Raw genomic sequence first — 18,964 nt, forward strand, 5'->3', positions numbered from 1 at the left:
CTGGCGTACAAAATCAGTATAAGCGCGCATGGTATGTTTGATGATGTTTTTCCCCAACCTAATCTTAGTATTAAAGTAAGCGACCGTTTTATTTCACCTTACATAATTTGCAATGATTGGATGACAAAGAAAATAGCATTTGAAAATGAGTTACCCCTGTTCTACTTTCGAGAAATGACTAGCACGAAATCTCCCTGAAAGCGCAACATATAACTGAATGGAGCAGAGTGAAAGATTTGGTTGTGTTCTATTCTGGACCTTCCATCTAACATCATTCCGATTAATTCCATTCCCATTCCCATTCCAATCAATTCCACTCCATTTTTACATCAATTCACTTTCCCACCCTCGTCAAATCCCATCCCAACTAGGAATAATATATGACGTATCACTTATTAGTCACAGATCCCATCTATTTCCATTTCATCATGATCCCCGTGATATGATTTATCCCATTCCATTCCGCTCTATGCTGTTCTTTTTTTAACTTAACTGTATATCCATATCTATATCATGACTTCAAAGTGTGGCACATGGATAAAACAATCATTTGATAAAATTTGTGACCTATTGTATAAGGTCCCAGCTCAAATCAGGCAACATTCATAGCGGATGGCTTCAAGCAAAAATGTTAATCGTGACTTAACAAGACGATCTTTCTATCATGAATTTTTCTTCCTTTCGATATTTCCTCTTATGAAATCTTAAAGGCACACCACTATATCATATCAGAGATGAATTTCTAAAATAAACATGAATTTAAATAGAGATAAACATTGTGTCTTCTAGTCTTCCTATCTACCTTGACCCACAAAATTTTTAATTTGATACAGTGAAAATTGATCACTATGAAATCGTGGACGTTTACCTGAAGAGAATAGACTTATAAATCGTGTGTTAAGTTGTTCTTTACTTTTTAAGAAAAGAAGTATAAAAGTACTGTTTTTGTGATCACTGGAATATGAGATAATGGAAAAACTACGTATTCTTTTTCGTCCCCATACCGGGATTGTTTTGAATGTTTTGTGCAAAACAAGAACTTGTCGTTTCAGAATAGCAAAGTCAAAGATGAGTTCTGTTTCAAATCCCCCACAAAGTCTTCTGAGGCCAATGGTAATTCCTCAGAAGCTTCTAATGGGACCAGGACCTTCAAATAGTTCTCCACGGATTTTAAGTGCTTCTGCGTTACCAATGCTTGGACATTTGCATCCCGAATTTACTAAGGTGATTATATTTTGACATCAAACATGTGCTAGATTCTGGACATGGAAAGTGTATTCTAAATGTTTCACATGCTTTCATACGATCATGTAAAATTTATTTAAACATCCTAAATTTTATCATCCATATCAGTGAGTATCAGATTGCAAGTTTGTTTATCTTGACATATTACTGTCAACTTAGCCTTAGGGACCATCTCAAAACACAGGACTTGAAGGCCAAAATATGAAATTACAAGCATAAAATTTTTTAAGAAAATATATGGAGATTTGAAGATTCTGAGATAAATTAAAGAACAAAATGTTGCCACTTTTATGTGCTTTATATATATATACAATTGTTCACCTGTTTTGAAAGAATTCGATCTGACAGAAATATCCAAACAGCTACATGTAGTCCATTATTACTACCTTGAAATATGTAGAAAAAAAGCATTAATTTTTTCTCCATAATCAGTTATAGTTCAAAATACTAAAGTTATGCAAATTTTACCAAATTTAGCAACACACTGTACTGTTCCTTGACCTTTTTAAAATGACAATTTAAGAAAAACAGTATTGCATTGTTGGAGTTATTGCCCTTTAATAATGATTTTTACCATGTTTATTTCTTTTTGGTGGAAAGAGAAGAACTGGATACTGCAAAATGGTCAATACAGCTGAAATTGTCAGCCAACTCCTTATCATGCTTATAGGAGTTGCATGTCCTGCATAAATTGCTCTTAAATGACAATTTTACCTTTTTTTGGCTTTAGGCAAAAATATAGATGCTTGAGAGAAACTGTAAACAGTTAAAATGATCAAAGAACATGATCAACCAAAAAGAGATTTTAGTCATGAATTCTAATCTAGTCTACAATATTGAAGATGGACATAGTACTGGTGAGCTACACAGGCCCTTTAGAGCCGCTATAGTTTTATTTGTTATGTTTTTATCATGTTTATTTTCCCAGCAAGAATTTTAACATTTCAGGTGTATATTTGTAAAAACCTTTACATATTTATGTAATTTACATGTAGAGTGATGTACAAAATGATGTACAGCCTAACTGTATTATAAGCAAAATATTAGACCTTTTTAAAATGATTGTAGATAATGGACGAAGTCAAAGAAGGAACAAGATATTTATTTCAGACTAGAAATAATTGGACTGTATGTGTATCAGGAACAGGTTTGTATAACAAAAGATATATGATAAACAGTTACTACATAACCATTCTTAAAGCAACTTGTTTTACAGAATCTTTTCTGTTATTTGCCATGTGTAAAGCTTTTTATTATTTAAAAGTATGGTTGGTAATTGACCAATTGATCACAAAAAATATCAGCCACACAAACACACTTGTGCCTAGTATTTAAAGGAGAAGAAGGAGCCACATAAATACTTTGACCTGATTTTAGAAGAGGAGAGGAAGAGGCTACACAAATACTTTTTCCTAATTATAGGAAAGGGAGAACACTGAATTATTCACAACTTTTCATAAGTTTTAAAGACTAAGAATGATTTAGAGCTTGCCACGTTGTGTAAACACCTTTCTGTTATATCTTTTCTTCTAGACATATTTTGGTTATGTACCATTTGGTTGCTGTCTCATTAATGTATCATCTCCATTCACTTTTATTTATGTAGATTAATTGGTAAAATGTTGATGTATTAAATATAGTTAAAGGAACTTAAGATTTATTTTTGTCAGGAGTCATATTTTCACAATATTTTATACAAGATACTCTTAGTATATATATATTACACAAGGAAAATCAACAAATAAAAGGAAGAAAATTGACACATCTCTTATTAAAAATGTCAACTTATTTCTCATTGTCTTTTATCATTTAGGTCATGCAGCAATGGAAGCAGCAGTTTGTAACTTACTTGAACCTGGGGAGACTACTCTTGCATGTGTAAATGGATTATGGGGAGAAAGATATGCTGACATGGCACGAAGAAATGGTTTGTTTATTTGAGAAATGTTACTCATAGAGTCTTAAATGTTAGATATTTATTAATAACATTGATGGTACCAATTTTACATCACCAGATACACATTTTGACAATTAATGTCTCTTCTGTGATGCACCAGGTCCAAAATATTTAAAAATCCAAAACCTAATACAAATTTTGAAGAGCTGATCAAACTGAAAAGACCTTCAGTATAGGCAAAATTAACATTTAATAGATGCTGCTGAAATTTTGTATCAAAATTATTGTTGAAAGCAATTTTTAAGATATATGCCTTGGTTAACTTGCCATCCATTTACTGTGGTTTCCTTATTTTTCGTTGGATACCAATTTTCGTAGATACCTTGGTTACAGATGAAGTACAAATTATTAAATGTTAAACAAGTACAAATTTATATAGGCTTGTATGAAGACATTGGCAAAATCACAAAATCAAATATCCATAAAAATATAATAATTCCTCTATCCAAGAAAATTGGTACGCACAGAAAATAAAAGAATCTCCAGTATTTTTCAGCAATTATTACATAAGTATATTCATGAATAGCATATTTTTTTTCTTTTTCAGGTGCAGTTGCTCAAACAATAAATAAACCAATGGGTCAAGTTTTTAATCTTCAAGAAATAGAAGAAGTAAGATATTTTAAAAAGTGTAAAAAGGGTTCAAAATTGATTTCAGAGGTAAAAAGTTGAGAACTTTTTGGATTTACATATCAAAAGATCACTTTAGAAAGTAATAGGTCATTATAAATGATTCGAAAATCAATATATTTCATAAAGCATAAAATTCAGAATCAGTAGCCAATCTGTACTATACAAACCATGTCCAAAAATATTACTCTAACTACTACCCTCCATCATTCAATTCAAAGAAATATTCCTAAACTAAAATTGAATCCAACTTTTAAAATTACCTTTTTAGGGACTAAAAAAATATAGACCAGTGTTATTGTTTCTTACACATGGAGAATCATCAGGGTCCACTGTACAACCATTAGAAGGTGTAGGAAAACTTTGTCATAGGTTGGTTGGATATTATAGGATATATATATAATTAAGATGATACTGTGTAAAGAAAAGTAGACAACATTTCTACTTATTATAGCTAGTATTTCTAAGAATTATTCAGTTGGTGATTTGTAGACAATAATTTATACTGTGTGACAAATTTAGAACTTGCTTAGATGTTAACTGAAAATTATCAAAAGGGGAGCTAACTTTAGTTTAAATAGAATGTATGATGATTGTGGCAAAATGGCTTCATGTTGTTATATGCTCCTGTGATTCATTTCAAAGATTTGCAAATTAGTTTGGAAAAAATGGAGGTAGACTTACATGTAGGTGCTTAAACAACACAAAGCAATATACAACAACAGATGGAAAATTGTATCATCATAAGGGATGCAGAAATGCCTTCCAAGTGTAAAACCCACAGCCAAAGGCATAATACAAAACAAGATATCCATCAAAAGACAAAAGTATAGTCTAACCAAATGTTCCGAAAGTCAAAGTCATTGGCAAAAACTGCAATCTTGTATTCCTGGCTTAAGAAATCCACAGCAAGTGTTGTACATAGTTATTTTTTTTGTCAATGATTACAAAGTGATTCATTTGAGAGATTGATGGAAATTATATTATTGTCGTGTTTTTTTAATTAAAAATCAATGAATGGTTTGCAGCAATCCTTTTTGTACTGTGTTATAAAGTTATATGAAATATGTTATGACATAAATTTTCACCTAAATCAATCATAAATGTATGCTGAATTGTCATATTTAAGTGGAGTATAATTTATTTTCAGATATAACTGTTTGTTATTGGTAGATTCAGTGGCAGCAGCTGGTGGTGTACCATTATATGCTGATGATTGGGGTCAGTTAATTTTTTTGTAGTCAACAAAATACCTTTATCTCCCTTGATTTAGAAAATCACAATTTTCATTCACAAAATACTATTCTCTTCTTCGATTTAGAAAATACTATTTACATATACCATTGTCTCCTTTGATTTAGGAAATTGCAATTTACATTCACAGAATACCATTGTCTCACTTGATTTTAAAAATTACAATTTACATCCACAAGATACCATTATCTCCCTTGATTTAGAAAATACAATTTACATTTTCAGCATATCTTTGTCTCCAAATTAATGTTTACAGCGTACCAGTGTCTTTTTTGATTCAGAAAATACAATTAACCTCACAAATTGTCTCCCTTGATTCAAAAATACAATTCATATTTCCTATAGACCATTGTCTGCTTTGATGCAGAAAATGCTCTTCATTCACATTATATCATTAATTGTCTCCCTTAGTTCAGAAAATTAAATTTACATTTACCAAATACCTTTGTCTCAATCTATTCACAAAATACTATTGTCTACTTTGATTAAGAAAATACAATTTAAATTCACAAAATACCTTTGTCTCCTTTTATTTAGAACATACAATTTACATTTACCAAATACTATTGTCTCCTTTGATTCAGAAAATACAGTTTACATTAACAGGTTACCATTGTATCCCTTGTTTCTGAAAATACAATTCACATTACAGAATATCATTGTCTCCATTGAATTAGAAAAAAAACAATTTTGATTCACAAAAATTATGTAAAATTATTAAAATAAAATTGGAGCATATAATTTTAATCACAAAAATGTACAAAAAAGAATTACATACTGCATGTTAGTTTCAATTTTGAAAAGTTGAACAAGAATGTAGAAATATTTTAGTAATTGCTTAATTTTCAGAGTTGATTTAAAAAAAAATTATATTCAGTCATCTAATCATTCTTTAAAAATCAAAATAAAAAGACTGCAAAATTATTAAAGCTAAAAAACATAATGAAATTAATTGGAATTGACTTTGATCTAGTGCATTTTAAAAACAAAATGATTAAATAAAGTCTTATATTTTGTTATTTGATTGCTTTAACATAAAAGATCCACTAGAATTAGATCCATTTAACAAATGAATTTTATTTCTTCTGTAGAAATTGACTGTATATACACTGGTTCCCAGAAAGTTTTAAGTGCACCACCAGGAGCCAGTCCAATATCATTTTCAGAAAAAGGAAAGTAAGTTGTGTATCTGATTTGCTTGTTAAGTTAGAAGGATGATTGCATCAGAGAAAATATGACACTTTGTAGTAGACAGACATTTAGAATCAGATTTTTTACTTTGCTAGGTCACAAAGCAACCTTATGTGGACATATTTTTTTGAAACCATTCTAAAACAATCTTTTAATTTACTCCTGAATGAAACGTGCTGTTGAGAAAAAGCTGTTTTGATTTCAGCTATATGGGAATCAAATCTTCATTCGTCTGAATTTCAGGCAAGCATACTTCTAACCAAGAGACAAGAGGCAGTTCTCATTTGTGGAACAACATGCGTTTAAAAAAATGAAAATTGATGGCATCCTCATAACAAAGATTATCAACCTTGAGTATCACATGTGTTAAATTTTAAAAATGTTACTTGGCCAATTTTGTTATGTAGTCTTGTTTTATGAATAAAAGTAGATATGGGATATACATCAATTAGACAGAAACCCAACAATACATTGAACTGATAGACATAGATTTCAATTAACAAGTAGCTCTTTTCTACACTTCAGTAACAACACATTTCATATTTAGCAGTGGGATCAAATTAAGGATGTCGACTGCTCTGTTTCAAAATAACAAGCTTTTTAAAAGACTTTTATAAATTGATAGTACATGTATGTAAATTACCAAACAAGAAAAGCTGAAAAAAATGAAAAGTTCATGTCCTTGTTTTTGAGATATAAGCCATTGAAAATTTGGCAGAAAATGATTCTCTCTAGATTTTTCATACAATTAACATTGCCCTCTTTTTTCTTTCAAAAACTATTAAAAAATATTGAGGATTCCATAAGATTTCAAAAATGGCTTCTTAAACTATATGTAATAAATTTATAAAAGAAAAGAAGGATTAGGATGCAAAATTTTTGATGGCACAGATAAAACCAGAGGATTCCGAATATATATCAAAATGTCCAAATCAAGATCAAAGAACATCGTATAGTGGGAATAAAAAGAGATAGCGTAAACATTCATTAGACAGCAACACAACAACAGTTAACTAAAACAATATATTCTAGAGGTCATCATTATTGTCTTCAGTGATGGTCAAGCACCAACTGTATAACAAAGTCATAATTGCACTAGTCTACTATTGTGAATAAATTCAGGGGACAATCAAATGTCTGACATAAATACAAAAAATACTAAAGACGGAAATAGTAAAGAGATAGAAACAATCACTGACAATATTCACGGAAGAACAAATTTTATATACGCTTGTATGCATACTTATAAGACCACAAAATCAAATATCCATGAAAATACAATTTTTCATTAATCTACGAAAATTGGTACCCACATAAATAAATGAATCCACAGTATTGCATATTTTGTAAGCTATTTTGATGTGTAATAACAGTTTATTTAAGATGAATCATTGCTAATGTTAGAGAAAAATTATAAGAATAAAAGGAAAGGAAATTCAATAACAATTAATCAATACCTACACTTCCACTTTTTGTTATTTTTAATCAAATTCAATTATGCCAAATTGTCTTCGATAAGCATGACATGATTTCTGGTTAGACACAACGATTAGTCAAATAAAAATTCAACCAGTTCAGTTTTAAAAATACAAATTTTCTTGCAGAGAGAAGGTACTGAAGAGGAAGACACCAGTTAGATCATTCTACTTTGATATGAATCACCTATCAAACTATTGGGGATGTGAGGACAGTGCTAGAAGGTGTGTACCTGTATATAGATACATTTGTGTAGGTTTCACAATTTGAGTAAGGGTTACTTCCCTTTTATCACATGTTGCACAAATTCCTTCATAAACTTGTTATACTGACTGCTAGACTTTAGAAAATGTTCACAATTTTGATTGCTTTTAGCCATGCTTGATTCATCACTTCAATCTAGTAAAGATCTTTAATCACACTTGTTTGTACTGTATGTTTCAATTTAGTTTAATAGTCAAATAGGAAAATCAACCATTTACACCTCCAAAATGGTGGCCAAGGAAAGTAACTCAAACTCAAATTGCATCATATTGAAACCTATCTAAGTGATTTTTCATTAACCTGTGAATGCTGTAGACAATAAAAATAACTTCCGTCTAGATGATAATGGGGGGTTCTTTATAATTTATGGACAACTTAAAATGATTATTTTCTGATTTATTTTAATACCTATTCATCATTTGCTTGTCTTTCTTTCTGTCTGCCCATGCACAATTAATCTATAATTTGACTTTATATTCAATTTTCAAAATATTTGAATACATTGTTGTTAGGATTTGTGAACTTAAAGAGCCCATTCAAAATCAATAACTCATAGTTTAGACATGATATTTGATAATGATAATGGTGTTATGACAAGTAATATATTTTTGCATATTTGTTTATTATACTTGTGCAGCCTTTTATATATTTATATACGAAGGAATACAAAGGAATTTGTTATTTTACCAGTACTTAAGTTCAATCTCTCGCATACCAATTCAAATCTTATTTCTGTTTGGTTGGGCTCTTCCTGACTTTTCAAGTTAAATCACTGGATGACAGGATTAATGTATGTAAAGCCCTCTATAAAATTTCCTCATATCCATTTATTTGAATAAAAAAAACAAAGCTGCCATATGGCCTTAGAGTAACCTGTAATTCTTCTCATCTTTTTGATGTGTGTTTATGATATCACAAGTGACCTTTTCACCCTAAAGTGACCAGAATAGAAATCTGCGTATTTATCAATAATAAATCATAATAGTTCGGAAGACGGAGATCAAATCAGCAAAACTAGTCAACCATTAAAAGATGCAGATTACTTAAGCGTTAAATATCAGGAAAATGTTGTCAATTTTAGCGGTATTTAATTATTTTCTTTGAGATCCCTGCATACCATTGGTATCCACTTAATGGAACTCTTCCAACACGAAATTTAGGAGGTTTTGGTTCAGTCAGTCTGTCTTTAAACAGTAAAAATATCAAGAGACATACATGTTATTATTATTTCAGATACCACCACACAGGCCCTATAATGAGTGTTTATGCATTGAGAGAAGGATTTTCCAGACTAGTAGAAGAAGTAATTATATATAATATAAAGGAGTTAAAAAATAAAAATTATGTTTATGTGTTGCATGTTTGGAGTTTCATTTAGAAAGAAAAAAGTATTAAGCTATGAAATGGAATTGAAGATTTTTCAGCGTGTTTTGACAATGAAGTTTGAGGGATGTTTTGCTTGTTGTTGATGGATAAAAATAAGGATAATTTTATATGAATTTCATGTCACTTGTGAATGAAAAATTTCTTTAAAGTTCAGATTATTTCGAAGTAATGTTGTTTGAAACATTACGTAAACTTATAATATACACAATATTGGATACTATGTATTGCAAATTGTCATTTGTAATGGTAAATTTTCTTTTCTAGGGTTTAGAAAATAGTTGGGTTACTCACAAGAGATGTGCTGAGATGTTACATGAAGGAGTAGAGAGGATGGGTTTGGAACTTTTTGTTCAAGATAAGGTAAAATTAATACTATAGATAAATTCAAATCAAATTTTTATTCTTATTCTATCTTTATGTAACAATTTTTATGCCCCTGCTGTCACAGGAGGGGGCATTAAGTGCTACCCTTGTTCGTCCTTATATCTGTCAACGTATTTCGTTTTCTAAATTAAGTTTGCCTCAACAAAATGTTATGAAACTTACACACAATGCTTATTACCACAAAACCCAGATCAAGTTCCAATATGGGTGGTGTCACTTTTACCGTTCTCAAGTTGTGCCTCTTTATAATGTGATATGCAAGTGGGCCATCATCTGTGTCCCATGGACACATTTTCCATTTATTTTGCTAGCTCAAATTTTCTGTCAAATCCACAAATGACATGCCTTGATCTGCCATATTGAATTGTTGTAATCAACAATTGTTAGATTAATATAATATAATCGAAAATAAAACACCTGCCTCAAAAACACTGTTTTAATGAGATATTATCCAAATCTGAATCGCACAAGTAAAGAAATAGTCTAAGGTTTGAGCATTTTTATAGGACCGCAAAAATATTTTGGGGTCATATAATGCTATCATGACATCATTGTCATCTGCATCATTGTCGTCCGAAGACATTTTGTTTCCGAACAATAACTTAAGTTTATTGGTATGGATCTCTATGAAATTTAATCAAAAGGTTCAATACCACAAAAGGAAGGTTGGGATTGTTTTTTGGGATGATGGTCCTAACCATTTAGGAATTAGGGGCCCAAAAGGGGCCCAAAACAAGCATTTTTCTAGTTTCAGGACAATAACTTGTGTATACATATTGTGATTGCTCTGAAATTGTACAACAAGGTTCAATACCACAATTAGATGGTTGGGATTCATTTTGGGGGTAGTTGCCCAAACCGTTCAGGAATTAGGGGCCAAAAAGGGTCTAAAACAAGCAATTGTTTTATTTTCAGGCAACAACTTGTGTTATTAAACTTTTTTAGTGTATTGATTTTTGATTTTCTTAAATTGTACCACATTTTGCAAATAAAAAATTTCTTCAAACGTTATTTTTTTCGAATGAGGAAAAGGGGGGGGGGGGGTAAAAAAAAATTTTGGAGGGGAGGCAATTTTTTTCCCTCAAGATTTAAGAAATTGTCAATTTTCCAAAGAAAAATTGGGGTCACAATTTATTTTGCTAATTCTTTGTATATAGTCTGAAAACAGATTTACTAAGTATTGCTCAACAGCACAGTGTATTGCACAAAAGCAAGAAATCTTCAATTAAATATAAATTCAAATCATATAACCAATTTTAAGTTCTTTGACTACATTTATTTTGTGTCAGAAACCTATAATGTGTCAAATATTTAATTACAATCCAAATTCAGACCTGTATCAAGCTTGAATATTGTGTCCATTTTTGCCCCAAATGATCAGGGTTGGATCTCTGCGGTCGTATCCAGCTGCGTTAGGCAAAGCAGTTTATTTTTTGTATGACGCCATGGTTTGCCATGATGTTTATGTGCTGAAATCATTCATGAAGACCCACAGAATTTTATATTATCTTAGATTTATACATTTTTGTCTCACCTGCCATGAAAGTCAGGTATGCAAGACTTAGGGATTATTTTTTTTACAACAGCATCAGCAGCAGTGTAAACCATTTGTATAAAGCTTTATATTTCAGAAGGTATTTTTCATTTACCATAAGCAATAGGTCAACTATATATGGTGTATGGAATAATTATAAGGTGAAAATTTCTGTCCGACAGGATTTACCTGACCTTGAACTCATTGTCATGGATCTTTAAAAATATTAAGTTTATGTAATACTTGGAAAACCGTTATCTTTAAGACTTTGAACATAAAATCAATGGTCAGTAAAACAGGGGAGACATTTCAGTGTGTGCACTCTTGTTATAATTTTTAATGTACTATTTCTTTTTGCGATGCATTAAGAATAGGAATAACAGTACTGTAGTTGAAGAGTTGCCGCCTTCAATTGTAGGTAAAACAGTCAAATCTTGATTGATAGCGGCAACACCTCAACTACAGTACTGCTATTCCTTAATGCATTCTAACCAGATTCTAAGCAAACTGGAAAACTTACAGATTACATAGATATACAAATGAAAGAAAAATTAACTTTTGCACAGTTTCAGATTTGACACACATGTACACAATTCAAAGAAAAAGTGCAAGATGACTCTGTGAGAAGGTTATCACAACAGAACAACAATATAAAAACAAAGGAGGTGTGGTTTGATTGCCAATGAAACAACTATCTAACAAAGTCCAAAGGGAAAAAATGTAACCAGTCACTTTATTTTACCCCCACTCTAAAAGTTGCCCTATATTGCAATCACCTTGTCTGTGGGTTAGTCAGTCTATTTGGCAAACAAATATTTGAACAGAATGACTTCGTGTTTGGTCAGCAGCTCAGCAGTGATTAGTTGTAGCATGTGAGGACTTTTCGGGTCAGTCAGATACCTACTTACTGTTTAATTTGCTGATAGTTTGAACTTTTCAATATGTTGAATGAACTTTAAATTTTTTGTCACACTTTTCACATAAATTACTGAACTCTCATATATGGTCAGCAGCTCAATAGTAATGAGAAGTAACCTGTGTGAGATTTTTGGATCTGTAAGACACCTACTTCTGAATTTCAGGTACTAGATCATTTATAGTGGGGGTATGCTTACCACAACAACTTGTGCATTCTTATTGCAATCAACAATGAGAAAAACCCATAGCATATAGTAGCAATGTCAGTTTCCAAAAGGAAGATGAAGATCATATGTACAAACAACATATAGCCAAGGACATACAATGCCCCTCTAGTTTTTCCATTCCGTCTGTAAGACTGGTCATCTGATGTATGTAAATGAAATGTGGGACATTTCTGTAAAAACAAAATAACTATATCTGACAATATATCTTACATTTTATAAAAGTTAGAATGATTAAAGTTTGTATCAATTTCAGTCTGTCCGTCTTCCATGTGTTACTGGTGTAAAAGTGCCACCTGGTGTTAATTGGAAAGAAGTAGCAGATTATGCCATGAATCAGTAAGATCTTTTCTGAATTATGATTTTTTTTATCATTATTAAAGTTGAAAGATGTATTGATTTACTCTATGATAGCTTTAGACTTTTTTTTATACAATAATACAGTGAATATTTATGAAGTACGTATGGCCCCTGAAATGTTAAAATCATAAAGTATTGTAAATCTGCCAAATAACATTATTCTTAAAAGACATTATTAATCTGTCAGATACCAAGCATGATATTTATATTGCCGTACACATTAAAAACAGATAGTTTATGTAAAAATTTGCATATCAAATGCTGTTAATTTTTATTTTTTGTTAGATATAAGGTAGAGATATCGGGAGGTCTAGGAGCTCAGGCAGGAAAGATCTGGAGAATAGGAATCATGGGATACAATGCTACACCTGACAATGTTAATCGTGTCCTAAGAGCATTATCAGAAGCTTTAAAACATGTAGGATTTAAATCAAGGCTGTGATCATTGTGAATAAATATATATGTTGCTTTGTATTATTCAGTCAATGGAAAAAGATATTGTGTGATCATGAAATTTGTAATATGGAATTTTTCTGTCAGCTATGATATAATTGAGATGTTTTAAAGAGAAAGACAATCACTTATGTTTTATTTGTTTAAGAATAAATTACTGATTGTTTTTTGTTTCAAGTTATTTTTGTATGTTTGTTTCTTTAAAGACCTTTTTAAAAACATGTTAGAAATCTTATTTCTTAAAATATTTAAATAGCCATATTTTGTCTGTAAATGTTTTATAGTTTAGATTAATTATTTTGTTAATCAATCTTTTGCTTTGAGACAGACCAACTTGTTCAAGCTTGGCATAATATAGACTGCTTGATTTCAATGAATTTTAAAAGCATTTGTTTAAAATACATCTTGAAAATTACCAACAACAACCACTGAATTACAGGCTACTCACTTTCCTCCTATGTAAAAATTTTTTCCATCAACATTTATATTACATGGTATTACATGAGAATTCTCAATTTGGAGTGTGTACGTTAACATAAAAATGGAAACATGCAATAATGCAATAAAACTGTGTGAATCAGTCATTTACATATCAAATAATGTCACATGAACCATTAAGCTCAAAGATGATTGGTTATTCCACTGATGTCGTATTGTTTGATCTAATGTTTTTATAAAGGGTCCAAAAACTGCAATATTTATCAGGCATCATCAAATTTAGTGTAGACCAATAAATATTCATGACTTGTTCATTTTGTTTTTAAGTCACAAGCAAGTTAAGATGAATCAATTATTTATTATCTAAATTCCTGTCAGGCAACAAAATTGTCATTTTGGGAGTATCCTGCATTATATAATATTCAGATAATTGACTTCAAGTAAAAAGTTTTATTTTAAAATTTCATGATGAAAAAAACATTTTTGGGACCAATCATATTGTATATTCAATGTATACATGTTGTTGAAACAGTTTTTCTTGTAAATAAAATGACCTTGATTTAGAAATGGAAGTATATATGTTGTATACTTGAACCAATATTGATTTACAACATAACATCTTTATTGGATAAATGTGATTTTTTTTGTGTTTGTATTTGGATCTATATTGGTCAACTGACTTACTATTTTGGGGTCAAATTAAGAAGTTTACTCATTCACCTATAAAGATTTTTCAATCTACTGCCAGGTCATCTTTTAATCTTTATTTCATTGTGTGACAATGTTCACTTCTATTCTAGTCCTTTATTACTTTGTATATGATTGAGAATGGAAATGGGGAATATGTCAAAGAGACAACAACCCAACCTAAGAGCAGAAAACTGCCGAAGGCCGCCAATGGGTCTTCAACGCAGCAAGAAAATCCCGCACCCAGAGGTGGGCCTCAGCTGGCCCCTAAATAAAAATGTGTACTAGTTCATTGAAAATGGACGTCATACTAAACTCCAAAACATATAAATGAACTAAAATTAAAAATCATACAAGACTAACAAACGCCAGAGACTCCTGACTTGGGACAGGCGCAAAAATGCGGCGGGTTAAACATGTTTTTTGAGATCTCAACCCTCCCTCTATACCTCTAGCCAATGTAGAATAAAGAAACACATAGCAATATGCACAGTAAAACTCAGTTTAAAAGAAGTCCGAGTCCGATGTCAGAATAGGTAACAAAAGAAACTAAGCAAAATGACAATGATACATAATTTAACAATTAGTATGTCTGTTATGTACATTTTTCCTCTGACTACTGCGTTTAACATTCTTCATTGACAATAAGTTCAATAATTTGATCCATATTGACTGTTTTAACATGTTTAACTCTCCACTAACAATAAAATAATCCCTCAAATTACTATAATGGTAAACATCCCTTAGTTATATAGATAAAATGCCTAATCATGTAAACTTAGAAAATAAGCAGCCAAGTTTGTAAATGGCAAATTCCATAATGTATTAATCAACAATGTATAGAAAAAAGTACATTACAATACTTATGATCATACAGAAATTCAAATTCCTTTTTAATCAATTTTAATTTGTCTTTCAATCTTTTAGAATCAATATGATGATTCAGAGATGTAAGTGTATGGGAGACAACTCTTAATCTTAATGGAGGATAACTCTAAATATATCAAGATATGCTTATAAAATTCCTATGTTTACATCAAGTTAATTATACAGCCATAGGTTTTAATTCATTAGTTGATGAATTGCTGTACTTTATACTAAATTCAATGTATGAATCAATTTAAGAAAGATTTTATACATAATAAATTTAAGAAATAATTCATGCAAGATATTGATGTTTGAAATTTTCTCATGGCCTTGGCCTTTATATTCAAATTTATTACCAGTGTTAGCTCTTATTTTATTTCAAATATGTTAATGTTTAGTTGAAAAAAATTATTATCAAATATTTGAACATATAATAGCACTTGTAATGAACATTTTCTGTTGCTGGATTTCAGTATATTTCAAAGTAATAGATAGAGACAGGTTGTTTTTATATGAATTTTGTTAATCAGAGCTGTGATAGAATTAAATACAATTTCATCTTCTTTGTTGATCATGAACTATGACATATATTACATGAAAGAAACATTTCACTATATAAATGGAGAGGTCCTATATGGTACATTTTATAAAATAAGATATTTATAGTGCTGTAAATTTATACAACTATTGCTGATATAGGCTAAGTTATATATGAGCTTTTGTTAATTATACAAATATTATATTACAATGGAGGCTTGATAATATAATATTTAAATGAAAGAGATAGTTTTAAAAGTTTATATTTATAATAAAATATTCTTCCAGTAGCCTGTATATTTATTTCTGTTTTACTCATTTGCAAAGCTATAAGGCTGATGTCAACATTTGTCATCGCTTCAGGTCTATTGTCATCTAACTGCTGTCTCCACTTTGTCTCCACTTTGTCTGCCTTTATAAGCAATTTTTTTAAATGAACAAAAAGAGATGTGAGGTATACATCAATTAGACATCAACCCAACAAAAAACCAAAACACACTTCAGTGTCAATGTAGAGTCTAAACAGTAGACAGGTGCCTAAAAAAATATACCAAGCTCTAAATGGACTGCAGTCTTAAGATGATTGATTGATTTTTTGTGTTTATCAGCACTTTCAGCACTATTGGCCATGTCGTGGGCATCATGTTTTATCGGTGGAGGAAGCAGGAATAGCATAGAACCACAACCTTTTGCAGGAAGACTGACAATTGTTGTCAATTAAGATTGGAGTTGAATGCACCTGCATCATGCTGGGTTCGAAATCATAATCTAAGTGTTGAAAGGCTAGTGATACAGTACATGAACTACTATTAAAGAGCACTTGGCTATCAAAGCCATCAGTTTGAGAAAGTTGTGAATACATTTGACATAGACTATCAAATATCATCTTGATGAAACCAACATAGGCATTAATCACTCTTAATGTGTTCAGTGTCAAATTTATATCAGGTGCTTCCAAATGGCTGCTGTAAAAGAATATAGTACAAAGGATTTAAGCAAAAGATTATTATTGGTCATTTTCTCTTCAGTGGCTGTCCATTTGTGATCAAATGTTAATTTAATGGTCATTTGATGGGTCTTCTGAAATTTGATCCGTGGACTATGGCCAGTAAGTAGACTATCTCAATATATCTTCATCTCTGAAATGATATAATGCAATATATTTAAAATGACCAACATGGTCACTTTTATTAATCAGAATTAATTGATCTGGTGATCACCTATTTTCATTGGCTGTAGCATTGGGCTGATGTGGGCCCTGTGAAATTGGAAAAATAATTTGGATACAAAAGCAAGAGTTCACATGCTGAAATGTCTCACCTGTTTTACTTATCATTGACTTCATGTTGATTGTCTGTAATAAGAAGGTTTTACTACAACTATCAAATAAAATTGACATTATCAATGTTTTATGAAAATGAGGCCACAATCTTATGAACCATGCCAAACAGACACGTACACCTTACAATCATTCCATACACAAAATAAAGTGGTCCTACTGCTAATAAAGAATTACGGAAAGTCTCTGTAACGACTGTTTACACCGACTGACAGGTAAAATGAAAGGGGTCGTTTCAAATGTGAATTTTGAAGCGCACTTGATTCATAATGTATTTTTGTGCAATAAAATCAGTCACCGACAATAAATATCAAAATTTAAATTCAGAGTTTCCGTAACAGCACATTTCAATTGGATATGTTCTGGACCATATGAGTATTTGGACCATACGCGTATGGTCATGACCATATGCGTATATACTCATATTGGTCCGGTTAATTAATACAATAAACGTTGATCAGTTACAGTTACTGTTAATTGCACCCTTCAAGGTGTCAAAAAATTAAGAACTTTAAAAGTGAAATCTGACTTATTTAATCATTCAGTCACATAGCTGCATTAACTTCAAAATGCCTGGGCGTGCACATGAATTTTGGAGGGGAAATATTTCGATCCAAATAAATTAAAGGAACTGTTAAATTAAACAGCACACGAGGAATAGAAATGCTTTCTTCGATGACTCATAATTGGAGATAAAAGTGATGAAATTTACTTTTTAATCAATTGGTATCATATTATTTGTTTGTTCATTTTCTGTCAAACTTTGAATCTACTGTGAATATTCTACTCAGATTACTATTGTTTAAAGCAATTTAGTATCTGCTGGGATACAATATGTGTGGCTTTCATTTTTATATTACACCTGACCATCTATGAAAATTTATGATTTCATGGGCCCATTAACGAAATTTTCCCATAAAAAGGTGTGAAAATTATATGAAGTTAAAATAATTACTAGAACATGCTTATTTTACTATTTTTATAAAGTTGTGATATTTTGTTTGATTGATTGGTTTACCCAACATCACCTTTTAAACATATTCTAAAGTAACTGATTTGGACATTTTTCTGTAAAACAAAGGACCATTAAATTCCAAATCAACATAATGAAATCAACATGAAAAAAAACCCAAATCATACTTTAAAAGAGAGGTGAAAGATACCAAAGGGATATTCAATCTCAGTTGAAAACAAACTGACAATGCCATTTCAAAAGATGAAAAACAACGAAAAGACAAACAACAGTATACAAAAGTAAAGACTAGGCAATAGGAACATCACCTAAAATCGGTGTCATATGGTATTTTGAACTCCCTGAAAAGTGAACCTGCGGTCAAAATATTATATGGAAAATTGACTCAGGGTCATTATACCATATGGTATTTTGACCCCAGGGTCATTTTTGTCGCAGAAAGCTCGACATGGGGATAGTGATCCGGCGGCAGCGGCGGCTACGGCTGCATTATCTAACTTCCTAAAAGCTTTATATTTTGAAAGCTAGAAGACCTGGATGCTTCATACTTTGTATATAGATGCCTAATGTTACAAAGTTTCCGTCTGTCCTATGTCCATTGTCCTTGACCTCATTTTCATGGTTCAGTGACTACTTGAAAAAAAAGGGCAACATTTTTTGTAATGTTAATTTCTTTCTTATTATGAGTAATAGGATAACTATATTTAGTATGTGCGTACCTTGCAAGGTCCTCATGCCCATCAGACAATTTTCATTTGACCTCGACCTCATTTCATGGATCAGTGAACAAGGTTTAGTTTTCGTTGTCAAGTCCATATATCAGATACTATAAGCAGTAGGTCTACTA

The 18,964-nt window shown here is 30.9% G+C and overlaps 1 protein-coding gene across 1 annotated transcript; it reads left to right on the plus strand.

Annotated features, from left to right (window-relative positions):
- Nucleotides 1-856: 856 nt before the first annotated feature.
- On the plus strand, nt 857-16,095 carry LOC127720154 (alanine--glyoxylate aminotransferase-like). The gene is made up of 12 exons (XM_052226624.1): nt 857-1,224; nt 2,314-2,392; nt 3,059-3,172; nt 3,750-3,814; nt 4,104-4,204; nt 4,983-5,053; nt 6,178-6,262; nt 7,882-7,977; nt 9,251-9,320; nt 9,668-9,763; nt 12,720-12,802; nt 13,109-16,095. The coding sequence occupies exons 1-12, from the start codon at nt 970-972 to the stop codon at nt 13,263-13,265; spliced, it is 1,272 nt and encodes a 423-aa protein (XP_052082584.1). The 5' UTR covers nt 857-969; the 3' UTR covers nt 13,266-16,095.
- The last annotated feature ends 2,869 nt before the right edge of the window (nt 16,096-18,964 follow it).

Source organism: Mytilus californianus, unplaced genomic scaffold (genome assembly GCF_021869535.1).
Source record: "Mytilus californianus isolate M0D057914Y unplaced genomic scaffold, xbMytCali1.0.p SCAF_11, whole genome shotgun sequence".
In the NCBI taxonomy this organism is placed as follows: Eukaryota; Metazoa; Mollusca; class Bivalvia; order Mytilida; family Mytilidae; genus Mytilus; species Mytilus californianus.

What these genes read in the sequence shown, in the direction of transcription:
- LOC127720154 (XM_052226624.1), top strand. Translation starts at nt 970, where the DNA reads ATGGAAAAACTACGTATTCTTTTTCGTCCCCATACCGGGATTGTTTTG. An exon ending in GTAGGAAAACTTTGTCATAG is followed by an intron (nt 4,205 to 4,982) that starts GTTGGTTGGATA and finishes ATTTATTTTCAG; the next exon opens with ATATAACTGTTTGTTATTGG. An exon ending in TGTGAGGACAGTGCTAGAAG is followed by an intron (nt 7,978 to 9,250) that starts GTGTGTACCTGT and finishes TTATTATTTCAG; the next exon opens with ATACCACCACACAGGCCCTA.